General features: G+C 46.9%; 1 protein-coding gene across 6 annotated transcripts in view; it reads right to left on the reverse strand.

The window, feature by feature from the left end:
• VEPH1 (ventricular zone expressed PH domain containing 1) overlaps positions 1-26,988 on the reverse strand; it is a 189,783-nt gene that overhangs the window by 123,036 nt on the left and 39,759 nt on the right. For all 6 annotated transcript variants that reach the window (XM_045029716.1, XM_045029712.1, XM_045029713.1 and 3 more), the window contains 2 exons: positions 26,187-26,402; positions 12,618-12,792 (listed from right to left, as the gene is read on the reverse strand). In XM_045029716.1, the coding sequence (XP_044885651.1) occupies positions 12,618-12,792; positions 26,187-26,402 (391 nt within the window). The remainder of the gene's footprint in view (positions 1-12,617; positions 12,793-26,186; positions 26,403-26,988) is intronic.

Below are 26,988 nucleotides of genomic sequence, written 5' to 3' on the forward strand. Positions count from 1 at the left end.
CTCACACAAAGGGCCTGATCCTGAGAGATGATGAGTACTTAGGGACTCAATGCTAAACATTTCCCCAGGCTAGGTATCCCTTCCCTGAAGACAACCAAGGGGATGGAATCATGTTGGGGCAGTTGCTCTTCACAGGAGACCGAGGTGTCCTTAAAGGGACAGATCCCCACAAAATCTGTGTCCAGCTGGAGTTGTTCTTGTATAGCTTCCCCCGGAGAAGGGGGTGTCCAGTCTGGAGAAATCCCTAAAATAGATGAGCACCATATGCCCAATGCTACCATTGCTATCACCCAACATTCACACTGAAGTCAAGGCGCCTATTCCTGAAGTGTTTACACAAAGTCAAAATTCAGTTAGACTCCACTGAAGCCAACAGAAGTTTTGCATTAGTGAGGATTGACTAATAGCTTCATAAGGACCTCAGGATTAGATCCAATGGGAACAGCAGGTGCTTGGCACATCTCAGGATCAAACCATAATTTATTACTCAATTTACTTATTACTGTGGGAAACAAGGCAGTTTGGGTTCACAGGGAAACTTGTCTTTGGTTGTGATCCAGCTGGGTTTTCTCCCCAAGTTTTGCTTTGAGAACCACATGTGAATGTACCCAAAACTCAAAGCAAAACTCAGTGTGAACAATGAAATTGCACCCAGTTTTTTGATGAAACAATGGGAAAGAGTAGGAGTTTCTAATGGTTTCAAGATAAATACAAACTGACCCAGGTCTATATGAAACTGGCTGGTTTGTTCAAAAAGTCATGAACGGAGAGTGTTACAAGTTTGTACCTGAACCCAAGAAACATACATGAGATTGACCATACTGGGCCAGACCAATGGTCCATAGACTCTGTAGAGGGGTTTGCCCGGGACTTGTCCCTCTCTGGGACAGCAGGGAACCACACCGCCTCGCTACATCCTTTCAGTTGTGACAGGGAATTAGCCTGACTGCGGGAGTCTCTCGCCGCAGCAGCAGTAGAGGCAAAACATAACAGTTATTCACACCCAGTCAGCGGGCAGTAGTGAGTCATGGGTTCAGGTCCTCAGATAGGAGCTGAGCAACTGTTATATAATGAGTAGGCCCTGGCCCTGGGTTGGGGTGGAGCAGCAAAGAGTCAATGGCTCAGGCCAGGGCTGAGCAAACAGGTAAACATCAAGTCCAGACTCCTGGCTCCGAAGGGCCTGCGAGAGTGGGAGATTGACACCCAGAGGTTGAGTTGCAGGGGGGACCCAGGCCCACCCACTCCACTGCATCCCAGCCTGGGGCCCTAGCAGCAGCAGAAGACCCACTGCTGTGTCAGCGGGGATCCTGGCCGTAACACACTGACATAGACTCTGGCAGCGCTGCAGCCAGACTAGGGTCGGCTGCCCCCAGACTACTTCCTACTCCCCCTCTAGAGGTATCTGGGTCCGGATGGTGTCCTCCAAGGGGTCAAGCACCATGGGTTCCTCAGAGTAACTGGCAAGCAATAGGCTTGGCAGCTCCTCTGGGTAACTTGCAAGGGGCAGGCTTGACAGCTCCTCTGGGCGCTGGTTGGTATCAGGCATCGGCTGGTCCAGCCTGTCTTCAGGTCAGCCACCGATTGCCAGGGTCTCCCAACCAGGAGGAAGGCCACAGGCATCTGGCCTCTCCAGCAACTGTTCTTCTAGTAAGCTCTGGGGTTGGGCTTTTATACTTCCTGTCCTACACCTTGACCTCTGGGGGGGCGGGCACAGGATTCACTGGCTCCACCCACTTTGGTGTCTGGAGAGGCTCGTCCCTCTCCGGCGGGACGGGGAACCACACCGCCTCGCTACAGACCCATATTCTGTCTTTCGACAGTGGCCAATGGCAGATGCTTCAAAGGGAATGAACAGAACGGGGCAACCATTAGGTGGTCCATGCAGTTGTCCAGTCCCAACACCTGGCAATCAGAAGCCTAGGGACACTGAGAGCATGGGTTTGCATCACTGACCATCTTGGCTAATAGCTATTCCTGGACCTATCCTCTATGAACTTGTGAAGGACAAAACTATAACTGGATTACAAAAAGAATTAGACAACATACCCTGGCAGAGTTCCATGGATTGACTGTGCATTGTGTGATGAAGTACTTTCTTTTGCTTGTTTTAAACTTGCTCCCTATTAACTTCATTGGGTGACCCCTGGTTCTTATGTTATGTGAAGGGGTAGATAACACTTCCTTATTCACTTTCTCCACACCATTTATGATTTTATAGACATCTATCAAACTCCCCCTTGGTCGTCTCTTTTCCAACCTGAATCGTCCTTGTCTTTTCAATCTCTTCTCAGATGGAAGCTGTTCCATACCTTTAAATCATTTTTATTGCCCTTCTCTTGTACCTTTTCCATTTCTAATATATATTTGTAGATTTAGTTCGACCTGAACATGCACACATTATTCAAGGTGTAGGCGTACCATGGATTTATATAGTGGCATTATGATATCTATTGTCTTATTATCTATCCCTTTCCTAATGGTTCCTAACATTCTGTTAGCTTTTTTGACTGGTGCTACACATTGAGCAAATGTTCTCAGAACTATCCATGATGACTTCAAGATTTCTTTCTGGAGTGACAGCAGGTAATTTAGACCCCATCATTTTGTATGTATAGTTGGGGTTATGTCTTCCAATATGCACTACTTCACATTTATCAACACTGAATTTCATGTGCCACTTTCTCACCCAGTTTTGTGACATCCCTTTGTTACTCTTCGCAGTCAACTTTGGACTTAACTAACTTGAGTAATTTAGTATAGTCTGCAAACTTTGCCACCTCACTGTTTACTCCTTTTTCCAGATCATTTATGTATACGTTGAACAGCACCAGTCACATTACAGATCCCTGGGGGACACAGCTATTTATGTCTCTCCATTTTGGAAATGGACTATTTATTCCTACCCTTTTCCCCCTGTCTTTTAACCAGTTACTGATCCATAAGAGGACCTTCCCTCTTATCCCATGACTGCTTACTTTGCTTAAGAGATTTTGGTGAGGGATCTTGTCACAGGCTTTCTGAAAGTCCAAGTACAGTATATCCACTGGATCGCCCTTGTCCACACGTTTGCTGATTCTCTCACAGAATTCTAATAGATTGGCGAGGCATGATTTCCCTTTACAAAAGCCATGTTGACTCTTCCCCAGCATATTTTGTTCATCTATGTGTGTCTGATAATTCTCTTATTCACTATAGTTTCAGCCAATTTGTCTGGCACTGAAGTTAGGCTTACCAGCCTGTAATTCCCAGGATTGCCTCAGGAGCCTTTTTTAAAAATTGGCATCACATTAGCTATCTTCCAGTCATCTGGTACAGAAGATTATTTAAGTGACAGGTTACATACACAGTAAGTAGTTCTGCATTTTCATATTTAAGTTCCTTCAGAACTCTTATGTGAACACCCATCTGGTCCTGGTGACTTATTACTGTTTAATTTATCAGTTTGTTCCAAAAGCTCCTCTTTCAATACAATTCCTCAGTTTTGTCACCTAAAAACTAAAAACCTAAAAAAGAATGGTTCAGGTGTGCCACTTAAATGGCACTTGGTTTACCAGAGTTTATGCTCCTTTTTATTTTCCTCAGTAGGATTTGATTTCCAAGTTTTAAAGGATCCCTTTTTGCCTCTATCCACCTCTTTTACGCTGTTTAGCCACAGAGGCATTTTTGGTCCTCTTTCTATTCTTTTTAATTTGGGATATACATTTAATTTTATTTGAGCCTCTATTATGGTGTTTTCAAAAAAATTCCATGTAACCTGCAGGCATTTCACTTTTGTGACTGTTCCTTTTAATTTCCATTAACTAGCTTCCTCATTTTTGTGTCATTCCTCTGAAGTTAAATGCTACTATGGTAAGCTTCTTTGGTATTTCCCTTCTCCTCTGCCTCCAAGCATGTTAAATTTAATTATATTATGGTCACAATGACCTCCTGGTAAATTGCATTCGGTTTTAGATTTCTTAAGGAAAGGCTTGTATAGCTCTATTTATTACTGTGACCTTGAAATGTCGTATGTGAGGGATACTGTACTCCCAAACTTGCATTCTAAGGCCATAGTGGTGTGCCAAAGAGTTCAGAGGTGCAGTCCTGCAGACAATCCCCCAGCACAGCAGGACAAGTAGCTGGGGAAATCCAAGATGGGGCTTGGCTTTGTGAAGCCTATGCAAAGTAGGTAATTTAAGCTCCCTCCTTAGTTTTGTGTACCGATTACAGTATGTGTCTTGATACCTAACTGTACTACCACCTTGCCTGTGGCACTTCCATTCATGTTACCTGTTTGAGAAGCTTTACAGCTTCTGATAAGCCCTCCGAAACCACCAGAAGATGGTTAAGGAAGAAGACAGGAATAGGGAAATAAATTCAATAATTTGAATCTATAGATGAGAAGACAAGAAAACTAGAGAGTAGAGAATGCTATTAGTGTCACTGTGGCTGATAGGTCAGGTGTGTATGTTGGAAAGAACATGGCTCAGTGTGACTGTACAGGGCGGAACATAAGAAACTTCACAGTGCACTGTATTAATGGTCCATCTAGTCCAATATCCTGTCTACAAGAGGAGTCAGCACAAAATGCTTTGGAGAAAGAGTAAAACTCCCATAATGGACAGCTAGGCAATAACATGCCTATTAGGGAAGTTGTTGGTTGTCTTGTGCACTAAAGAGGGTTAATATCCATCAGAACATAAGAATGGTCATAATGGGTCGACCAAAGGTCCATCTATCCCAGTATTCTGTCTTCCGACAGTGGCCAATACCAGGTGCCCCAGAGGGAATGAACAGAACAGGTAATGATCAAGTGCTCCATCCCCTGTCGCCCATTCCCAGCTTCTGGCAAACAGAGGCTAGGGACATCATCCCTGACCATCTTGGCTAATAGCCATTGATGGACCTACCCTCCATGAACTTATCTAGTTCTTTTTTTAACTCTGTTATAGTCTTGGCCTTCACAACATCCTCTGGCAAGGAGTTCCACAGGTTGACTCTGCGTTGTGTGAAAAAATACTTCCTTTTGTTTGTTTTAAACCTGCTGCTTATTAATTTCATTTAGTGACCCATAGTTCTTGCGTTATGAGAAGGAGTAAATAACACTTCCCTATTTACTTTCTCCACCCAGTCATGATTTTATAGACCTCTATCATATACCCCCTTAGTTGTCTCTTTTCTGGGCTGAAAAGTCCCAGTCTTATTAATCTCTCCTCATGTGTCAGCTGTTCCATACCCCTAATCATTTGTTGCCTTTTTTTGAACCTTTTCCAATTCCAATATATCTTTTTTGAGATGGTGCAACCACATCTGCCTGCAATATTCAAGATGTGGGCGTACCATGGATTTATATAGTGGCAACATGATATTTTCTGTCCTATTATTGATCCCTTTCTTAATTATTCCCAGCATTCTGTTCGCTTTTTTAACTGCTGCTGCACATTCAGTGAATGTTTTCAGAGAACTATCCACAATGACTCCAAAATCTCTTTCTTGATTTCACTTCTGGCACTGTACCTTTTAATTTCTGTTTAACTAACTTCCTCATTTTTGTGTAGTTCCCCTTTGCGAAATTAAATGCTACAGTGTTAGGCTGCTGTGGTGTTTTCCCCACCACAGGGATATTAAATTTAATTATATTATGGTCACTATTACCAAGCGGTCCAGCTATATTCACCTCTTGGACCAGATCCTGTGCTCCACTTAGGACTAAATCAAGAATTGCCTATCCTCTTGTGGGTTACAGGATTAGCTGCTCCAAGAAGCAGTCATTTAAGGTTTCAAGAAATTTTATCTCTGCATCCCTCCTGAGGTGACATGTACGCAGTCTATATGGGAATAGTTGAAATCCCCCATTACTATAGAGTTTGTTATTTTAATAGCCTCTCTAATCTCCCTGAGCATTTCAGTGTCACTATCACCATCCTAGTCAGGTAGTTGGTAATATATCCCTACTGCTGTATTCTTATGATTAGAGCATAGAATTACTATCCATAGAGAGTCTATGGTACAGTTTGTTTCATTTAAGATTTTTTACTTCATTTGATTCTATGCTTTCTTTCACATATAGTGCCACTCCCACACCAGCATGACTTACTCTGTCCTTCCGATATATTTTGTAACCCTGGTATTACTGTGTCTCATTGATTATCCTCATTCCAGCAAGTTTCTGTGGTGCCTATTATATCAAGATCCTAATTTAAAACGAGGCCCTAGAGTTCACCCATCTTATTATTTAGACTTCTAGCATTGGTATATAAGCACTTTAAAAACATGTCACTTTTTAGTTGTCTGCCATTACATGATATAATTGAATGGGACTTATTTTTCATTTGACTCTTTCTCATCAGACCCTACCTGTATTTTATCATCTTCCATCTTCTCCTCCTTACTAGGACATAAAGAATCGCCATTAATAGATCCTCCCCTAAGGGATGTCTCTGTCCAAACCACGTGCTCCTCTGCACCTGTCAGCTCTTCCCCAGCCCTTAGTTTAAAAACTGCTTTACAATCTTTTTAATATTAAGTGTCAGCAATCTGGTCCCATTTTGGTTTAGGTGGAGCCCATCCTTCCTGTATAGGCTCCCTCTTTCCAATGATTCTTAACCCTTGACAGTGTGACTACGCATATAATTATTATTCATATAAAGTTCAAAATCCTTTTTGAATCCAACTCAGCTCATTGCTGCAATAATATTTTGCGGCAATGATTTTCACAAGTGGATTAGGCACAACCACTGTAGCCAATGAGCCCCATGAGAGGGGAATGAAAGTAGAGATTGGATACAGTGGGAGAGAAGCAGACTCATGACTCAGAGAGGGGACAGAGCTAAGAAAGGCTTCTGACAGTGGCAGAGAAGCAGGTGAAGGACACAAGCAGAAGTGGAGGGTGATGGAAGAGCGATGCTAGGTGATTAGCTGGATTTGTCAAGGAAGCTGCAATATTAAATGTTCGTATCAATGAAAAGTAAGATTAGAATTATGGTGAACCTTGGAGAAAGCCTCCTTCAAAGCAATTACTATTTGTCACTGGAGTCATGCACACTTTCTTTGCCCGGAACTGATTTTTCCATCTATTTCTCATACTCTTTAGATCACATGATGAAAAAAGGCTCTGGTATCCATTTCTGCATATTACTGCGATACTAATTCCTATACAACTGCCAGATCCTTTCTCCTAGCAGTAACACAAAAGCAATCAGATGGATTTCAGACAAGGTAATTTTCCCTTTATCTTGAAGTTTTGTGCCTCCTAGTACACTCACACATACACTGTGGTATTTAGTGCAGGGGTTTGGAAGCCCACACAACATGCTATAAAAACTCCATGGCCAGTGGGGGTGCCTGGGCTTCAGCTGCAGGGGGAGCACTGGGCTTCAGCCCTGGGGAGAGGGGGCTTCCCCCGGCAGGGGGCTCAGTGCTTCTGCACCTTGGAGCAATGGGTCGGCCCGGTGCTTTAGCCCTGTGGGGCTGGAGGTTTCAGCCCTGCAGGGCGGCTTCTGCTGGGGCTTGGGGCTCTACCCCACAGAGTGCTGGTGCTTGGGACTCTGAACTTCGGGCACCAGGGCTCGGGGCTCTGAGCGGTCTGGCTTGGTGGACCCCCTGAAATGGCTCTTGGACCCCAAGTGGGCCACAAACCCCTAGCTGAGAACTACTGATCTAGTGAACAGGTTCTATTCTATCTACAATCTAATTGCTTTGAGATCAACTTCTACCACCACAACAGTGTATCTGCATTTAAAATGTTCAGTCAGTTGCACTACACACATTGATTAAATAAAATTCACAAATAATCTTTGCTGTGGAGCAAACTATGAGATTCTTGGGTCAAATGTCATCCCAAATAATCTGCTCTGGACCAGAGAATGCACCTCCACATTGAAGAGAGCTCCAGACCTTCCAGTAAGCTGTGCAAAGCCAACAACTCTGTCAAATCCCATCCATATATTGTGACAAAGTTCCTCCTCTACCTTGGTGGGTCCTGCGCTCATTGGCGGATTTGCTCGCCTCACAGATTCACCCTGTGGGTCAGGAAACAGCCCAGAGACCTTTCCCTCTGGTAGAAGCCACAGTCCAGGTCAATTCCTCCTGTGTCTGATCAGGAGTTGGGAAGTTTGGGGAGAACCCGGGCCCACCCTCTACTCCGGGTTCCAGCCCAGCGCCCTGTGGACTATAGCTGTCTAGAGTGCCTCCTGATACAGCTTCACGACAGCTACAACTCCCTGGGCTACTTCCCCATGGCCTCCTCCCAACACCTTCTTTATCCTCACCGCAGGACCTTTCTCCTAGTGCCTGATAATGCTTGTACTCCTCAGTCTTCCAGCAATATGTCCTCTCACTCTCAGCTCCTCTTGCTCCCAGCTCCTCACATGCATGCCACAAACTGAAGAGAGGTCCTTTTTCAACTCAGGTGCTCTGATTAGCTAGCCTGTCCTAATTGATTCTAGCAGTTTCTTAATTGGCTCCAGGTGCCTTAATTATCCTGCCTGTCTTAATTGGTTCTAGCAGGTTCCTGATTACTCTAGTGCAGCCCCTGCTCTGGTCACTCAGGGAACAGAAAACTACTCACCCAGTGACCAGTATATTTGCCCTCTACCAGACTCCTGTACCCCACTGATCTGGGTCTGTCACAATATACTTTGTTCCATTAAATACAGACAAATATACATTAATATAGTAGAACAATTAAAAATAATTTGCAAAAAAAAAAATCTCTTCCTCAATGCTCTGTTCCTAACTAAGGGTACGTCCATACTACCCGCCCCGGTTACGATCCCGCGCCGTGAGGACGGGTAAGTACTTCGAACTAAGGTACTTCGAGTTCAGCTACGCTATTTGCCTAGCTGAACTTGCGTACCTTAGTTCGAACCCCCCCCCCCCGTGTAGACACAGGAGGAATTGACCTGGACTGTGGCTTCTACCAGAGGGAAAGGTCTCTGGGCTGTTTCCTGACCCACAGGGTGAATCTGTGAGGCGAGCAAATCCGCCAATGAGCGCAGGACCCACCAAGGTAGAGGAGGAACTTTGTCACAATATATGGATATCATCTAGACGCGATATATCGAACTCTGAACGCGCTCCCGTCGACTCCGGAACTCCACCACCGCGAACGGCAGTGGCGGAGTCGACGGGGGAGCCGTGGACTTCGATCCCGCGCCGTGAGGACGGGTAAGTACTTCGAACTAAGGTACTTCGAGTTCAGCTACGCTATTTGCGTAGCTGAACTTGCGTACCTTAGTTCGAACCCCCCCCCGTGTAGACCAGGCCTAATGCCATGGTTCTAGAGTAGCCTTTCACCTGCTACCTCACCAGATTTAATCTTGGAAATGCTCCATTGCTGAAGATAAATACTGTATGCTCATTTTCAGAGCTTAGATTCTCCCTACCTCCAACTGGAAACTCATCTGCCTCCCAGCTGCTGCTCTCTTCCTCTCCCTCCCCAGAGTAAAATGGAACCTTCTTCACTGCCCCAACCACCTCCTTTTGAGAGCCAGAAATCTCTCTGCCAAGCCTGAAGTAGAATGCCTCACAGTCCCTGCATACATGGTGCAGCCCTGTCTCATTCACCATGCAATCTGTGCAATGAATGAGGCAGACTCCTATAGAAAATATATTATGTGGTCATATAACCGAAGGCTGTATTGTAAATCATCCCACAAGAGGCAGAGTTAAGGCTCTGTGGGTAACTGTTGTTTCCCAGCTTTCGGTGCTTCCCTTTGTAACTTTAACATTCTTTAATGTCTTCTTCGTATGGAACATGTAATATGGTGCTGGCTAGTAAACACCAATATCCCATACAGCAAATACTCTATGGATGTTGAAAACTCTGGGTGTGGCAGACCCAGTGTGATTCTGCCACGTGCATGTGGAAGTATGGGATTTAGGGAGCCTGTAGCACACTGATGAGCTGTCAGGGCTTCATTTGCACTAGAATCCAAGAAGGTCTTGGGGTTGGAAGGGACAAGGTCATGGCCTGTGGATCTGCAACAACATGGATCAACTGACCAAACTGCCCCATAAGAAGCACCAGTAACGGGGCTCTGCGGCTGCCGTAGTGACTGTGATGCAGCTTTGCTGCTATTCATGGAAGTGGGGAGGGTTCTGTCTCTCCCGTCCCCCTCAAGGAACTCCTCAGCACACAGTCTATTTATCAGTGTTGAGTGCAGGTTGTGCACATTCATGTGTTGGAAATGGAGTTAATCTGTTAGAGTCATCTCTAAACATAATACTCTAGTTAAACATTCTTCCTAAATAGCTTTTCATAGCTAATAAGATATAAATAAATCATACAGCCCAACATTTTCCCCACTGTAGTTACTATGTCCATAAATCCATTAGCTCCCAAACTCTCCCAGGCATTGAGCCAAATTCTGTTCTCAGTTTCACTAGTGCAACTGCATTGATAGCTCTGGATTTGCCCCAGTTTACCTGAGAACAGAATAAGATGCTTTGTCTCCATTTATCTTTGCACATCCATATTTATTAGCCTTCTCCCTCCCCCTCAATAAACTGTCTTAGTTTTAAATCATGGTTCTTAGCAGCATTTTGAAACCAAGACCTTTCCTGATTGAAATACTATTGATGAAAATACAAATAACTAGGAAAAAAGAGTGCTAAACACAAGAATTCAGAGTTCCCTTTTTTAATTTGGAATTTTAATCTCTGAAGTCCATTGCAACATCTGCTGGTGGAATAATATAAATGCTAAACTAGAGCAGGTGTCAGTATATCTGTGATTATATCTTAAGGACCAAGTCTTGTTCCACTTTGGTTCTTACTATTAATAACACTGTTTTCCCAAATGTTGGCATACAAGCTAAAATCTTAATATATGCTAATGACACTAGTCTTGGCTTTACTGATCCAGACAGACATTTCTTTTGTCAGTAATATTCTTCACCCTGGATTTTATTTTCTCAGCAATGTTACATGGTTTAAATATATTCATCTCAAACTGGCCCATAAACAGAATAGCCATGCTTTCCTCCAGCAGCATGTTTAATTTTGGTAGTAACTTTAAAATTCAACATGCTGATTTTTCCCAGGATCATGTTATAAGCACCTTGGAATCCTGCACTGGCAATACTTGCTAATGCGTGTGCTAATCATGCCTGCTATGGCTTCTCAGAAATGCAACACATTACAAAGAAATAGCCATTGACACAACAGTAAATTCATTTCTTTCACCACATTTTGTCTTATTGTGAAATAATGTCTATTAAAGTCTTACTCAAACCACAGCTATAATGCCACAATGGGCAAAGCTTTTACCAGATCGTTATGGGGAAGATGGCGGGGTTTGCCTCTCTGTAATATGAAATAGAGGGTTCATCCCATTAAACCCTTGGGTCTCCAGGATTTGTTAGAGGCCAGAACCATCCATATTGACTCTGGGGTCTCCTGCTCACTCGCTTCAGCTCCCTGGAAGCCTGGTACGAATCCAATGGAGTAGTCCTGCTGACCTGAACTCCTCCACCAACCACTTCTCTAAAGAGAGGGGATTGGGAAACTTCCACTGCACAGATGGATTCCACAGAAGAGTTAAGACACTCTGAGGCCATTTTAATTTGTAAGTAGATTTCACACCAGGCTAGAAAGGGAGAGCAATAAATATAGTGCACCTGTCTGCCCAACCTACCAGCTCCCACCCCCCAGGGTCCTGCGATAGAGGAGAGGGCACTCCCACTTCCACATGGAAAAGGGAAGACCTGTGCACAAAGACCCTTTCTGCTCACAGATTTCATGTTTCATGAACATCATTGTAAAATGGTTGAAAAGGCAGTACTCGTTACCACCTGCAGGCAGGAAAGAGCAAACTCTCACCACAGTTTATAAGTATCTTAATGATTTGGTATCAAACTGTTTAAGGAATAAATTAGCATCCATTTTAGCTATCTCTCCATATAATACCATAAAATAAATGGATCCCAAAGATTTTTAATATATACAGAATGTACATGCTTGGGTTAAGACCTATCATCTTTAGAACAAGATCACTACAGTAATTTGACCAGCTATTATATGTCACTGGCAGCATCCTTATCTGGAAAATAAGGCCCTATTGTAAACAGAATGATTTCAGCTAAATCGCATTACCCTTTAAAATATGTAATAATATTTTGCTTCTTTAACATAATAAGTTAAACCCACAGAGTAAAATTTCAAAAATTTAGCCACAGAATTCTTACTAAAGACAATAGCATGTATGGGAATAAAACTCCATTGCAATGCCTTAAAAAATTACCTCAGACTCTTTCACAGAACGGGTCTGATCTTGTTCCCACAGAAGTCAGTGGAATTTTGCTATTGGCATAAGTAAGAAGGATAAAGGCCTGATATGCACAATATTGTCTCATATTACTATTTATTATTTGCAGTCCATTGACATGTGAATGGCCTAGGCACTGTCTATACACATACATAGGATGACATAATCCCTGCCCCAAAGAGCTCACAGTCTACCATAAAGCTTCCTAATCAAAAAGGCTTATCAAATACTGTAAGCCTTTATATACGTTACTTGAAATCTTTCTCTTTATACAATCTAATATTAGGGCCTGATCCTGATAAATCCATGTTTGGGGGTTTTGCAGGATTGGGCCCCAAGTCTCATAGCAGAATGAGCAAAATATTTGTACCTTGAAGGACACTTTTCACAATTGCGTCTGTGTGATCAGCCAGAAGATCTGCTTTGGTAATTGCGGCTAGGGATAGATAACTTGACATGTTTCTGCACAGTTCCTTGTTACCCCTCTGGAGAAATTTCACTGCCACTGGGACAGCTAAAGCCATTATTGGAGGTCGATTGTAATTCTGTGAAAAAAGGAGGGGACACTGAAAAATAAGCAGCTGAAAAAATGATTAAAATCAAGTTTAATGCTGACAAAATTGGAAAACCAAAAATCAGGTGATCAAGAAAACAACTGTATAAAACACATAGAGAAAGGTTACTCTTTGGTAACACTGCTAAAGTCAGGCTTTAAAGAGGGAAAATGGTATGACAGGAAATGTCAAACTACTGCCGCTTTAGGTGCTAATGTACCTATTTCCTACTTCAACAACTGGAGTAACAAACATACTATGTAACCGATAAGAAGAATGATACTAGAATGTTGACAGCTGTAACATACAGTATTTTATCCATTCTGGAATGAGTAACTCCATCCTGCAGCAGAATAAATGAATGGAGAGTAGAGTACAATATGCTGTTGATAGGTGAATTATTCACTGAACCAAAGTGATATTGTCACTGGCATATCACCTCAATTCTTTCATTGTACACTGTAGCCTTGTCTATACTGGGAATTAGCCCCAATTTCATCAGTCAGTAGCCAGTAATCAGTGCAGCTGTGTTCATGCAAACAAGGAAAGCTGCAATTTGTGGGGATGCAGATTACCCTGATTTCAAGCAGGGGTAAGTCTTCAACAGTGCAAATCGTGACTTATCTGTACAAGGGGTTTGCTCTGGTGCAACTGCACTAGGTTCTGGACACCAACTGCTAAATTCAAGGCTAATCCTCCGTACAGACAAGGACAGCATGAAGTGACAAATCCTAAATTCCTCAAAATGTAAGCATCCAATGCTATAATGTCCAGTTGTGAAACAATGTATATATTTACAATCTGGGTCCAGTTCTGCTATCATTTATGCTGATATAAACCCAGAGTCAGAGTCACGTGGAGCTGATTTACACTAGAATGATGGAGCTTGCAGTCTGGATCTCTTGTTTTGGAAGCACTCAGAGGAGAACATTGCTTTAGAGAGGACTCAGATTATATTCAAAAAACACAAATGAGCTAAAGAACATTATTGGCATTGCAGGGCATTCATCAATAAGAATATCATGGTTAATATTCTCACTAATCAAAGAACAACAGAATTAGAGCGAAGACCTATTAGGTCCCTCTCCTCCAACCCTCTGCCAACGCAGGATTGTTATTTACAGTCCATTATATTGTCTTGTTTTTTTCCCCAAGCAATGGTGCTTCCAGCTGTTCCTTTAGGTGCATGCTTGTCAACCTGGCAAGCCAGAAATGTGGGTGGCAATATGTGGCAAAGCCCCAAAATCAGGGATATACAAAAATTATTCCTGCAGGAGACCAAAAATGCTGTGGGATTTATTCCTTATGTGTAAATGACTCTTTCTGCAACCCCAGTTTCATGAGTCTTTATTTTTGATGTAAGTAATTTTCAACAATAAAAATAAAAGGGTACAAATTTGTGTGGGGAAAGTGGGGGGCATAGATAACTTTGGGTTTGGAATGACGTCCCTTGAAATGAAGGACACTTGACAGGTGGGCTTGAGAGACTGTTCCACAGATTTCATTTAATCAGTTTACCAGCTGGAATTATTTTCTGATAATTTGACTGTTTTCCTTTTATAATTCCATACAATTTCTTTGTACTCTCCCCCGGTCTCTTCACAAATAGCTCCAATCCATGATGTTAAAAACCATCTACAAATATTTCAAGTGTACTATTTCTCCCTTAAGGCCAAACTCTGTCTTCCAAAAAGTGCACACAACTTCAAATGAAGTCACTATGGGTTGCACGTGTACCTAGAATTTGATCCTAACAAGAGATATAACAATCTTTTAATGTTTGGAAACCCCAAGGACAGCCTATGATAAATGTTTAGCCAACCTATACACATCTACTGTCAAATTATGTTTTCCATTCGAGTACACATACATAAACTCTCACTGAAGTCAATCGGACTTGTGTCCAAGTAACTGAGGACTGAATTGAGTCATAATTTCTTTTACTCTTCCCTTGATTATTCCTTCATCCTCTAATTTTTGTGGCTTTTCTCTAAACTCCCTTCACATTTGAACATCTTTCTGACACTGTAGTACATGACTGTCTTTGAAATTATTATTAATTATGTGTTGTTAGTTTTGCTAGCGTCTAGGAACCACAACAAGTGATCAGGGCCCCACCGTGCTAAACTCTTATGCAAGCACAATAGCACAACAAAAAGAAATACACTCCAAAGAAATTTGACTACGATTCAGTCTGGAGCAGCTTTGAGTGAAAAAGTATAGATATGAACAGAAAAAAAATATTGTGGTTCCATGTACATAATTCCATTTGGCCCATTTCTGCTTCCAGTGAAGTCAATTGGCCCTTTGCTGATAGCACCAATGGGAACAGGATTGGGCCCAGTGAAGCATATTCCCTAGTTTGTTAAGTCTTCTTTGTGTTGCTCAAGTGCTGCAAAACAGCCCTCAGCCAGGCTTAACTGGCCACATGAGGATTCCCTATGCTAGGGGAGTCTTCAGGCAGTATGGAGTGTCATAGCAACTCCTACACTGCCCCTTTTTTGTAAGAGTTGTGGCCAGGGGGAAAAGACTGTGGTCAGGGCATCTATGTTGTTCCAGCATCCCCAGGTTCCGGGACAACCCTTTGGAGCCATCAGCATCTGGCCAAAAGAGTGTGTATACTGAGAAAGGTCCTTAAAACTAATGGAGTTTTTATACAGCAACATATTTAAATCCACATAATTCCTTATGACTGGGACAGGCTTTTGTCAAATTCTGCCTTCAAGTTATACACCCATCCCCACCCCCACAACACCATTCACTTCAGATATGATCTGGCTCTTTGGTTGGGATGTAGGCAGCTCTTTTATGAAAACAGAACAGAAGGGGAAGCTCTCTATAATAAGGATGATAAAATGCTTAGCTGTCAGAGAAAATGTATTAATTCAAATGGAAGCACAGAGTAAGGTTTCAGCTGCCCCTAATAAATATCTGTACATGACTGTTCACTTACGAAAATATGCAGGTGACAATGAAAAACAGATTTCAATAATATAATGTAGCAAAGTTTGCAAACCTTGGGGACCTAACTGCTGCTAATATCAACAGAACATGTAACATTCAACCCGGGTGTGAGATATTCATTACTTTTCCAACTGTCCCTCATGGATTGTATAAAAACTCAAATTGTTCTTTCTTCTGTAAAGTTAACACATGATGTAGCTGTGATTCTAAGAGCAGCAAATTTATTTGTAGAAGTTCTCAGGTTTGATTTATTTTTAATTTATTCTGAGTGATTTTTTTACATAAAAAAAAAGAATACAGCAAACACATGGAGGGTGGCTTGCATAATGCCCTATGATGGGTGGGCTAACTATGGCCCATGGGCCAGATCCAGCCCACCAGCCATTTTAATCCAGCCCTTGAGCTCCCACTGGGGAGCAGGTTCTGGGGCTTGCCCCACTCTGGTGCTCCAGCTGGGGAGCAGGATTGGGGGCCGCCCCATACAGCTCCCGGAAGCAGCAGCATGGCCCCTCTCCGGCTCCTTTGCGCAGGGGCATCCAGAAAGCTCCACTCTGCACACTGCACCTGTCCCAACCACGACCCCCGCAGCTCCCATTGGCCAGAAACCACAGCCAATGGGAGCTGCAGGAGCGGTGCCTGTGGATGGGGCAGTGTGCAGAGTCACCTGGCCGTGCATCTGCGTAGAAGCCAGAGAAGGGACATGCTGCTGCTTCCAGGAGCTGCTTGAGGTAAGTGCTGCCTGGAGCCTGCACCCCTGACCCTCTCCCTGCACCCCAGCCCCCTGCCCTGATCTCCCTCCTGCCCTGCAAATCCCTCAGTCCCAGCCCGGATCACCCCCCTACATCCCAAACTCCTCATCCCCAGCCCCACCCCAGAGCCCGCACCCCCAGCCAGAGCCCTCAACTCCTCCATCCCAGCCCAGAGCCCCCTCCCGCACCCTGAACTCCTCATTTTTGACCCAACCCTGGAGCCTGCACCCCCAACCAGAGCCCTCACCCCCTCCCATACCCCAACCCCAATTTTGTGAGCATTCATTGCCCACCATACAATTTCTATTCCCAGATGTGGCCCTCAGGCCAAAAAGTTTGCCCACCCCGCCCTATGACCATGGTGAACTTTGGCGCATCACAGACTTTCAAACATGCATTGTCATCTATCATAAATGTCTGAACTATCTACAGAAAGAGAACAATCGGATTTGATCATCATTTATTAGTGGGGAAGTGTCCCAGTAAATATATTAACATTAACTAAAGGTCGAATCCAAAACTCATTGAAGTCAATAGGTGTCTTTCCATTCACTTCAGTGGGTTTTTAGTCAGGCCCTTACGGTGTGTACTCTGAACTAATTGAATTTAATGCTAACAAATACAATTCATCTAGGAAATAAGCAATGCTTTATTTTGACAATGTTATAATAATAAGCAGGAGTTAAGACAATGGAGACTTGTTCTGCTGATCTCAGGAATTAAATTCCTGGACAAGATCAACATCAATCTGAGCTTCAGTTAGATTTTTTTTCTTTTTTCATTGTGCATATTTATTTGGCACTGTTCCCAGAGTTTGGGAACTGAAAAGAACAGACCTGGTCATATGGATAATTGTAAATTGCTATTTCATTGAAGTGAATTCAGATTTGGGGTTATTTTTTCTTTAACTTTTTTTTTTGTTTCTTTTGGACTTTCAACACTTCCAACCAAGAGCCAAACTAGATGATGAATCTCAAGAAGTTTTAAGGACAACATGTCATATTGAGGACCTTGTGGCAACTATTTGAGCAGTAAACTGGAGCAGACAGTAACATGCCGAGGCTTTTAGTACTGTTGCTTCAGCTACTACAGGGAAAGACTGAGTGACACACACCTGAACATACGTCATTGCCAACAACCAGCATTTGCTGGGCAGATGTAGAGAAGTTCATTTAAAGAGCAAGTCTCAGTCAAACCTGGCACGTTGCTGCCAGTTGGTCAATGCAGAAGGCAAATTGGAAATAATAAGGGAACTATACAAAGGGATCTTAGCAATGAAATGCCGTATGTAGAGCTGACACGTCAGTGCTGGGGGAAGTGGGTGACTCAGACCAAAAAGGGAAGACTGACTGGCCATGGAAACAATAGTGTGCTGGGAAGATTCAGCATGGGCCAGCCGAGGAAAACTACACATATAGGAGGTACCCATAAAACCATAAACTTCTCAGAAAACTCCACTTCCCTCTCCTGTAATGGGCTCTCAGTGAATTTCAGTTTCTTTATTCCATTCCAGCCTGCTTCAGCTTCCTCATTTTTACTGCAATTTCTCTCCCCAGCGAGGAACATACCCAGGCTGTACAGATTACGGTCGTTGATGGGTCCCCATTAATAGTCTCCCATTTTGAATGAACCATTGAGGATTATTTTACCAGGGTTAGCACAAATAATGGCTACAGCAGTTGGATGTCCAGGTCAGCCCAACAATTCATAATTCAGCCCAAGGGGTCACAGAGAGGTGAAAAAGCAGCTGTTCCATAGGGTTCATCAGGGCTAATACCTAGGCTACTCCCTCCAGCCTATCCCTCCTAGGGGCAATTAAACCCTGGTTGCAGATTCCACCACCTACCAGAGCTCACTCAGTTCTTCTGTCTTATTGGGGCCTCCTACACAGTGCCCTCTTCCCTCCACGTGCTGTACTCCTGCTGCAGGCAGCTGCTGCTCATGTATGTTCCCCCTGCTGCTGGCCTCCTTTGACTAATAGTCTGCTTCCTGCCTGGCTCTCAGCTTGTTAGTGCCAACTCTCAGGCTGCCTGCTCCCAGGCTCTCTCTCCATAACCTGCTCCCAGGATGCTGCATCCAACCTGCTGCTCCAACTCATACAACACCTCTGGTTCTGTCCTGAACCTGTACTCCAAACTCAGGATATTACTTCCTTTACCGCTTCTCTAGACATTATGGTGCCCTCTACTGATCCTTTCTTTCCAGGTCAACCAGGGCTAGGGGTAGGTGTTGTAGCAGAGTTAGTATGGAGACTGGATGAGTGTGTTCCTTAGGATACACCCTTTGTGGGCTGTGTGAGTGTGTAACTTCTTCCACAAGTGAAGGCTGTTCAGAGGAGTGTCTGCTCATCCCCCCCTCTGCACCTAGAGAGGAAAAAAGACGGTTACTCACCGTAGTAACTGTTGTTCTTCGAGATGTGTTGCTCCTATCCATTCCAGTTAGGTGTGCGCGCCGCACGTGCACGGCTCTTCGGAACATTTTTACCCTAGCAACTCCGGCGGGCCAGCTGGGCGCCCCCTGGAGTGGCGCCGTCATGGCGCTGGATATATACCCCAGCCGGCCCGTCCGCTCCTCAGTTCCTTCTTGCCGGCTACTCCGACAGTGGGGAAGGAGGGCGGGTCTGGAATGGATAGGAGCAACACATCTCGAAGAACAACAGTTACTACGGTGAGTAACCATCTTTTCTTCTTCGAGTGATTGCTCCTATGCATTCCAGTTAGGTGATTCCCAAGCCTTACCTAGGCGGTGGGGTCGGAGTGAGACGTGGCAGAGTGTAAGACTGCTGAGCCGAAGGCTGCATCGTCTCTGGATTGCTGCACCAACGCGTAGTGGGAAGCGAAGGTGTGGACAGAAGACCAGGTGGCCGCTCTACAGATGTCCTGGATAGGAATATGGGCCAGGAAGGCGGCAGACGAGGCCTGCGCTCTCGTCGAGTGAGCCGTGAGGCGGCATGGAGGCACGCGAGCAAGCTCGTAGCATGTCCGGATACATGCCGTCACCCAGGAGGAAATCCGTTGAGAGGAGACCGGCTCGCCTTTCAGGCGATCGGCAATCGCTACGAACAGCTGGGTCGAACGCCGGAAGGGCTTCGTCCGCTCGATATAAAAAGCGAGAGCCCTGCGGACGTCCAGGGTATGAAGCTGTTGCTCCCGAGGGGAGGCGTGCGGCTTCAGGAAGAAGACCGGAAGGAAGATCTCCTGGTTGAGGTGGAAGGCCGACACCACCTTAGGGAGGAAGGCCGGGTGTGGTCGAAGCTGCACCTTGTCTGCGTGGAAGACAGTATATGGCAGACCAACCGTGAGGGCCCGGAGCTCGGACACCGGTCTTGCCGACGTTATAGCGACGAGGAAAGCCGTCTTCCACGAGAGGTAGAGCAGGGAGCACGTGGCCAAGGGCTCAAAGGGGGCTCCCATAAGCTTGGCCAGAACGAGGTTCAAATCCCAGGCCGGGGTAGGACGTCGTATCGGTGGGTACAACCGGTCCAGGCCCTTAAGGAAGCGGGAAACCATCTGGTTCGAGAAGATGGATCGACCTTCTATGGATGGACGAAAGGCGGACACGGCTGCCAGGTGCACCTTCAAGGAGGAGACCGCGAGTCCTTGTTCCTTAAGGTACCAGAGGTAGTCCAGGATTGTAGAGATAGGGACTAGGAAGGGATTAAGGCCGCGCTGGTCGCACCAGAGCGCAGAGCGCTTCCATTTTGCGAGATAGGTGGAGCGAGTGGAAGGCTTTCTGCTTTCAAGCAGGACTTGCTGTACTGCCGCCGAACAGTCCCTCTCTGCGTGAGTCAGCCACGCAGGTACCAAGCTGTAAGATGGAGGGACTGTAGGTCCAGGTGGCGGAATCTGCCGAAGTCCTGCGTGATGAGGTCCGGCCATAATGGAAGGGGAATGGGATCCCGAACGGAGAGCTCGAGCAACAGGGTGTACCAATGCTGCCTCGGCCAGGCCGGAGCGACGAGTATTAGGTGGGCCCTGTCCCTCCGAAGCTTGAGTAGCACACGGTGTATGAGTGGGAACGGAGGGAAGGCGTAGAGGAGGTGATCCGTCTATGAGTAAAGGAATGCGTCCGACAGGGAGCCCGGAGAGCGACCCTGGTAGGAGCAGAACTGGTAGCACTTCCTGTTCTCCTTGGAGGCGAACAGGTCTATCTGGGGAAATCCCCACCTTTGGAAAATCGTGTGTACCACATCTGGACGAAGGGACCACTCGTGGGCGAGGAACAACCTGCTGAGATGGTCGGCCAGCGTGTTCTGCGCTCCTGGGAGAAATGACGCTTGTAGGTGAATCGAGTGGGTCACGCAGAAGTCCCACAGGAGTATCGCTTCCGTGCAGAGGAGGCAGGAGCGGGCTCCGCCCTGCTTGTTCACGTAGAACATTGCCGTCGTGTTGTCCGTGAAGACTGCCACGCAGCTGCCTTGCAGACGGGCGCGGAAGGTGTGACACTCCAAACGGATCACTCGCAGCTCCCGGACGTTGATGTGAAGAGCGAGCTCTTGGGGCGACCAGAGACCCTGGGTGTGAAGGTCGCCCAGGTGAGCCCCCCCCATCCCAGCGCCGAGGCATCCGTGGTCAGGGTGACGGATGGGCGAGGAGGGCAGAACGGGACTCCTGCACACACAACCTCTGGGTTCAGCCACCAGCTGAGCGAAGCGAGTGTCGGCTTTGTGACGGTGACTACCATGTTTATCGAGTCGCGGTGCGGGCGGTATACCGACGCCAGCCAAGATTGAAAGGGGCGAAGGCGGAGCCTCGCGTACTCGGTGACGAACGTACAGGACGCCATGTGGCCGAGGAGGCGCAGGCAGGATCGAATCGTTGTCGTGGGAAAGGTGAGAAGGTCCTGGATGATGGAGACCATCATCTGGTGCCGAGATCGAGGGAGGCAGGCCCTGGCCAAAGTGGAGTCGAGGACCGCTCCGATGAACTCCACCCGCTGCGATGGAACTAGGGTGGACTTCTCGGCATTGATGAGAAGGCCGAGGAACCGAAATAGGGATAGTATCTCTGACATCTGGTCCTTTATCAGCTGTCAGGATGTCCCGCGAACCAGCCAGTCGTCGAGATACGGGTAGACGTGTATGCGACGACGGCGGAGGGCTGCGGCAACCACTGCCATGCACTTGGTAAAGACCCTCGGCGTGGTGGACAGGCCGAATGGCAGCACTGCAAACTGGTAGTGCGCGTTGTTGACTACGAACCGCAGGTAGCGTCGGTGGGGAGGGTAAATCGCGATATGGAAGTACGCGTCCTTCATATCGAGGGCAGCAAACCAGTCTCCCGGATCCAGGGAGGGAATGATGGTCCCCAGGGTGACCATGCGAAACTTGAGCTTGAGCAGGTACCTGTTGAGCTCCCGGAGGTCCAGTATAGGACGTAGACCTCCTTTCGCCTTGGGGATGAGAAAATATCGGGAATAGATTCCCCTGCCCCGCATGTCGTGAGGCACCTCCTCTATGGCACCCAAGCTCAACAGAGTCTCGACCTCTTGTAGGAGGAATTGCTCGTGAGAGGGGTCGAAACAAATTGAAGGCGGTAACCAGACTGGATTGTATGAAGCACCCAGTTGTCCGTTGTTATTTGGGTCCACGCCGGAAGGAAGTGGGAAAGGCGGTTGTAAAATAATCGGGAAGGATCCGGTACAGAGTCTGATGGGCCGTCCTCGGGCGTCCCATCAAAAGGTCTGTTTGGGCCCTTGAGGGGCCTTGGAAGGCGCCTGGGTCTGGTTGCGCCTGTTGCCCGACGGTCTACGGCGATTCAGGCCGGGTCGCCGGCTATTATAGGGACGTGACCTGGGCTCATTAAAGGGCCGGTAGGGTTGCTGCCGGAATGACCTTCGCTGGGTAGCCGGTGTGTGCATACCCAGAGTGCGAATGGCAATTCGACCGTCCTTGAGGATCTGAATTCTGGAATCCGTCTTTTCCGAAAACAGACCCTGGGTGTCGAAGGGGAGGTCTTGTAAAGTGTACTGCACCTCTGGTGGCAGGGTGGAGGACTGCAGCCAGGAGATGCGCCTCATGGTCACTCCTGAGGCCAGGGTTCTGGCTCCTGAGTCCGCCGAGTCCAGGGCAGCCTGGATGGAGGACCTGGAGGATTTCTTGCCCTCTTCCAGGAGGGCCGAGAATTCCTGGCGTGAGGCTGTCGGGATCAGCTCCGAGAATTTCGCCAGGGACACCATGATGTCGAAGGTGTATCGGGCGAGGAGGGCCATCTGGTTGGCGATCCGGAGCTGGAGACCCCCCGCTGAGTAGACCTTTCGGCCCAACAGATCCATGCGCCTAGCTTCCTTGGATTTCGGCGCTGGAGCTGGCTGGCCATGTCTCTCCCTGTCGTTGACCGACTGGACCACGAGTGAGTCTGGTGCAGGGTGGGTATACAAATACTCGTACCCCGTGGGGGGAACGGAGTACTTCCTTTCTACACCGCGAGTGGTGGGAGGGACGGACGCCGGTGACTGCCAGATGGTAGTGGCGTTCTTTTGAATGGTGCGGATGAATGGTAAGGCCACCCGCACTGGGGCCTCAGTCCCAATTACATTAGTCACCGGGTCCTCATCCTCCGCAACCTCCGCCACGGGGAGGTCGATAGCCTTCGCCACCCGACAAAGAAGGTCTTGGTGGGCCCGCAGGTCAATAGGTGGAGGGTCCGCCGTAGACGCTCCCGCCACCACCTCATCTGGCGAGGATGAAGAGGACCGACCTTGGACCACGGCCTCCGAAGGTGGTTCCTCTATGGGGTGGGCAGCTGTCTCGGAGCGCGGATGCTCCGCAGGACCAGGAGGCGACTGGGCCTCACCTGGTGGTGATGGGGGCGGCCTGCTCACTGTGGCCTCCGGCACCCTGTGTTCAGAGGCTGGGGTCCGCGGGGGGCAAGGGAGCCCTTGAGCTTCGTACTGGGCCCAGGGGACCCAAAAGCCCCACTGCTGCGCACCGTGGACTTGTCCTTGCGGGGCAGCCTGAAGATGGCTATAGCTGTCTGCCCGTGAAGCGACCGAGGAGTGACGAGACGGCCACGGGGGGGACGGAGGCACTCACGGACTGCGCCGTCGATGCTGGCAATCCGTCCCCATACGGTGCCGAGGATCGGTGCCGGTCATTGCGGTGCCGAGATGGAGAGCGGGACCATCGACTGCCGCGGTGCCGGGAGCTCGACCGGTGCCGGGAGCTCGACCGGGATCTCGACCGTCGGTGCCAGGAGCGGCTTCGGGAGTCACGGTGCCGGGAACGGTGCCAGGAATCGGACCTCCTGCGGTGCCGACAGGCTGGCGACCGGGAGCGTCTCCGGGAGTGCGACTGGTACCGCGATGTTGAGTGGTACCGGGACTGCGACCGGCGCCGAGAAGGCGAACGGTACCGCGATGGTGAGCGGTGCCGAGACCTGGAGCGGCGTGACGGTGACCGTCTTCGGGACCGGGATCGAGACCGAGACCTAGAGCGCCGTCTATCCCGTCCGTCAGGGGAAGGAGGCCGTATCATAGCCGGCTTACCCGCTGACTTAACAGTCCGCACCGGCGGTGCCGGGGGCCGGAGGCTCGGTGCCTCTGTGAGCTCGATGAGCTCTCTCGCCGTCGAGAACGTCTCGGGCGTGGACGGGAGCTGTAGCTCGACCGCGGTTGGCACCGGGGAGCAGGGTGGTACCGGACTCAACGGCCCTTGCGGCGCCAGAGTCAACGGTACCGTGCACGGTCTGTGCACCACCACAGCCGGTACCGGAGGCATCGGTGGTGGCTGGGCTATTGGTCCCGGAGGATGCGGCTTCGAGGCCATCTTCGCCGGTTTACGTTTCCTCGTTGGGAAGAGGGAACGGTGCCGGGTCGCCGGTGCCGGTTGCAGAGGTCGAGGAGCCTCGGTACCGGAGCGGCTCGGTGCCGCCGGTGCGCTGCACGCCGATGACGACTTCGGCGCCGCCGGGGTCGCTGCGGGAGGCTGGAGCGTTGCCTCCATAAGGAGCTGCTTTAAACGACTGTCCTGCTCCTTTCTTGTTCTAGGCTTAAAGGCCGTGCAGATAGGGCACTTATCTGGATGGTGGGTTTCCCCGAGGCAGCGCAGGCAGGAGTCGTGCGGGTCCCCGACAGGCATGTGCCGCTGGCAAGTCGCACAGGGCTTAAACCCCAGTGCCTTGGGCATGAGCCCGCACCGGTTGCGGAAGAAGAGGGGTAAACCCCCCTTATTCCCTACTATAGCTAACTAAACTTATTCAACTAACTAACAACTAAGTAAACTGAACAACTATGTACACTCAAGAGTAGAGAAACGCTAGGGCTGTGGAGGAAAGGGAGCACTCCACTGTTCCAACTGGCCGTCACGGGCGGTAAGAAGGAACTGAGGAGCGGACGGGCCGGCTGGGGTATATATCCAGCGCCATGACGGCGCCACTCCAGGGGGCGCCCAGCCGGTCCACCGGAGTTGCTAGGGTAAAAATGTTCCGAAGAGCCGTGCACGCGCAGCGCGCACACCTAACTGGAATGCATAGGAGCAATCACTCGAAGAAGAACAGTCGGTAACAGCGGCACCAGCAGCAGAAGGGGAGGTTCCTCTATACCCTTCTGTACTGGTAAAGAGACACGGCTGCTCTGCTCACTGAACTCATGCCTGCCTCATTATTCTGTAGCTTGTGCCTGCTTATGCTAGCTCACCAAAAGGCAGACAGTGAGGTAACAAAACAGTACCTAATACTAAGCATGCAGATTTATAACAATATGTAATCTTGGTTTCCTGAGAGTGGTACCCCAGTGATATACATTTCACAAAGCAGAGGAGATGAGTAAACAACAGAAAAAACACTATCAGGATACATTAGCAAATATGGGCACGGTGCTCTGACTTTAACCCTATTTCTGCGCGGAGAAACATTTCACACTATTGAACATAGCTATGTGTTCTCATTGAAGCAGGCAACTGAACGTTGACAACCAGCCTGTTGCGTGTAATTTTTCCCACCATTGATACTGACCTACCTTTCATAGTGACCTTCCATTTACATAGAAACTATTATGTAAATGTGTCCCACAGCACTTTATATGCTCTACTGGAGAAACATTCTAGAGCCTGCTTCAGTTAAAACATATGACTGTTCAAAAACAACTACTTATAGGACAAAGATTCTCCGAGCAGACAAAGGATCAAAATCTGAGTTGTGTGTTCAAGGTCAGAATTTGGCCCATATTTAGTTTCCAATATTGCATCTGAACTCCGCATCACAACTGAGCCTTTAAATGGGATCCTCGCTCTTGAAAGGCAACATTTCTATCAGGTAAAGGATCCTCTTCAACCTTTTCCCCAAATGATACTTTTCTTTCAAAGAGTCATAAGTGCCTTGAAAATAATGGGTTTTGAATGAAATGTCTTTCCCATCTGCTGCTGCTGCTGCTGCTACAATACTATCCTTCACACTTTAATTTTTATGTAAGATGCAAACGTCTAGGGTTCGTGCAACATTAAGGTTGAGAAATTCACCACACAGGAAATTTCAAAAGATAAGAATGCTGCCAAAACATTTACTTGGCCTCAATGTACATCATATACATTTAACAGTATAATTTAACATGAAGCTCCAATTCTTGGCTTTTTCAATAAATATGAGCACTCCAATACACCCCAACAGAGACTAAGTACAGCTGCTATTAAACTATGACACTGTGAGTTATAGGGCATTTCTTGTGATTCAGGCTTACCTGCAAAATGCAACTCATGATATCAGATGCAATTTTTGCATGTGGTGTGTCCTCGTCTTTTCCTGAAGGTTTTAGATTGTGCTCTAAACACGACTCCCAGAGAGCCACAAGTGCCTTTCCATGTTTTTCTATGGATGCAGTCTCCCTGATAGCAGTGGTGATTCGAGTGATACAGATTTCCACCACTGCCTGGTCATTGTCGTTAGTCTGGTAGTCCTAATTTTAAAGAAAATACGGGTTTTTAAATTGTATTGTGCAAATGAAGTGTCATCCTTTAAAGAATGCCACAAAATGAACCAGAAGATGTTAAATTTAACGCTCTATTTTCTTCATGTAATCTATACAATAAATGAGTAGAATATTGAGAGCAAAACTCTAATCATGTAATAGGTCTTTAACTATTCCAAGTTGTAATTTAACACAAAGGAATAATTTGTGCTCCTACAAAAAATATGGATTAAATTATTAAGATTGTGAATTTTTGTAGTCCCCCATTTTGAAGCTATGGCTTCCCTGTTCAATAGATGTGAATGTATGTGTCTTGAAATCCCTGGTTTATATTTTTTCTATTTGTATATTACTATAAACATTTAAACGTCAACTCTAAAAAAATTACATCCAGGAGTCCAAATAACTTGTATTATGCAATTATTTAGACTCTCAGATGTAAACGGAGATATTTCAGATTTACACTAGGAACAGAAATTGATTCAATAGGCCTGTTTCCCTGCATGTTGTATAGTTATTTACATCTGTGCAAACTAGAAACAAAATGCTACCAAAACATCCATTTTGCACTAGT

The sequence above is a fragment of the Mauremys mutica genome, chromosome 9, assembly GCF_020497125.1.
Source record: "Mauremys mutica isolate MM-2020 ecotype Southern chromosome 9, ASM2049712v1, whole genome shotgun sequence".
NCBI lineage: Eukaryota > Metazoa > Chordata > Testudines > Geoemydidae > Mauremys > Mauremys mutica.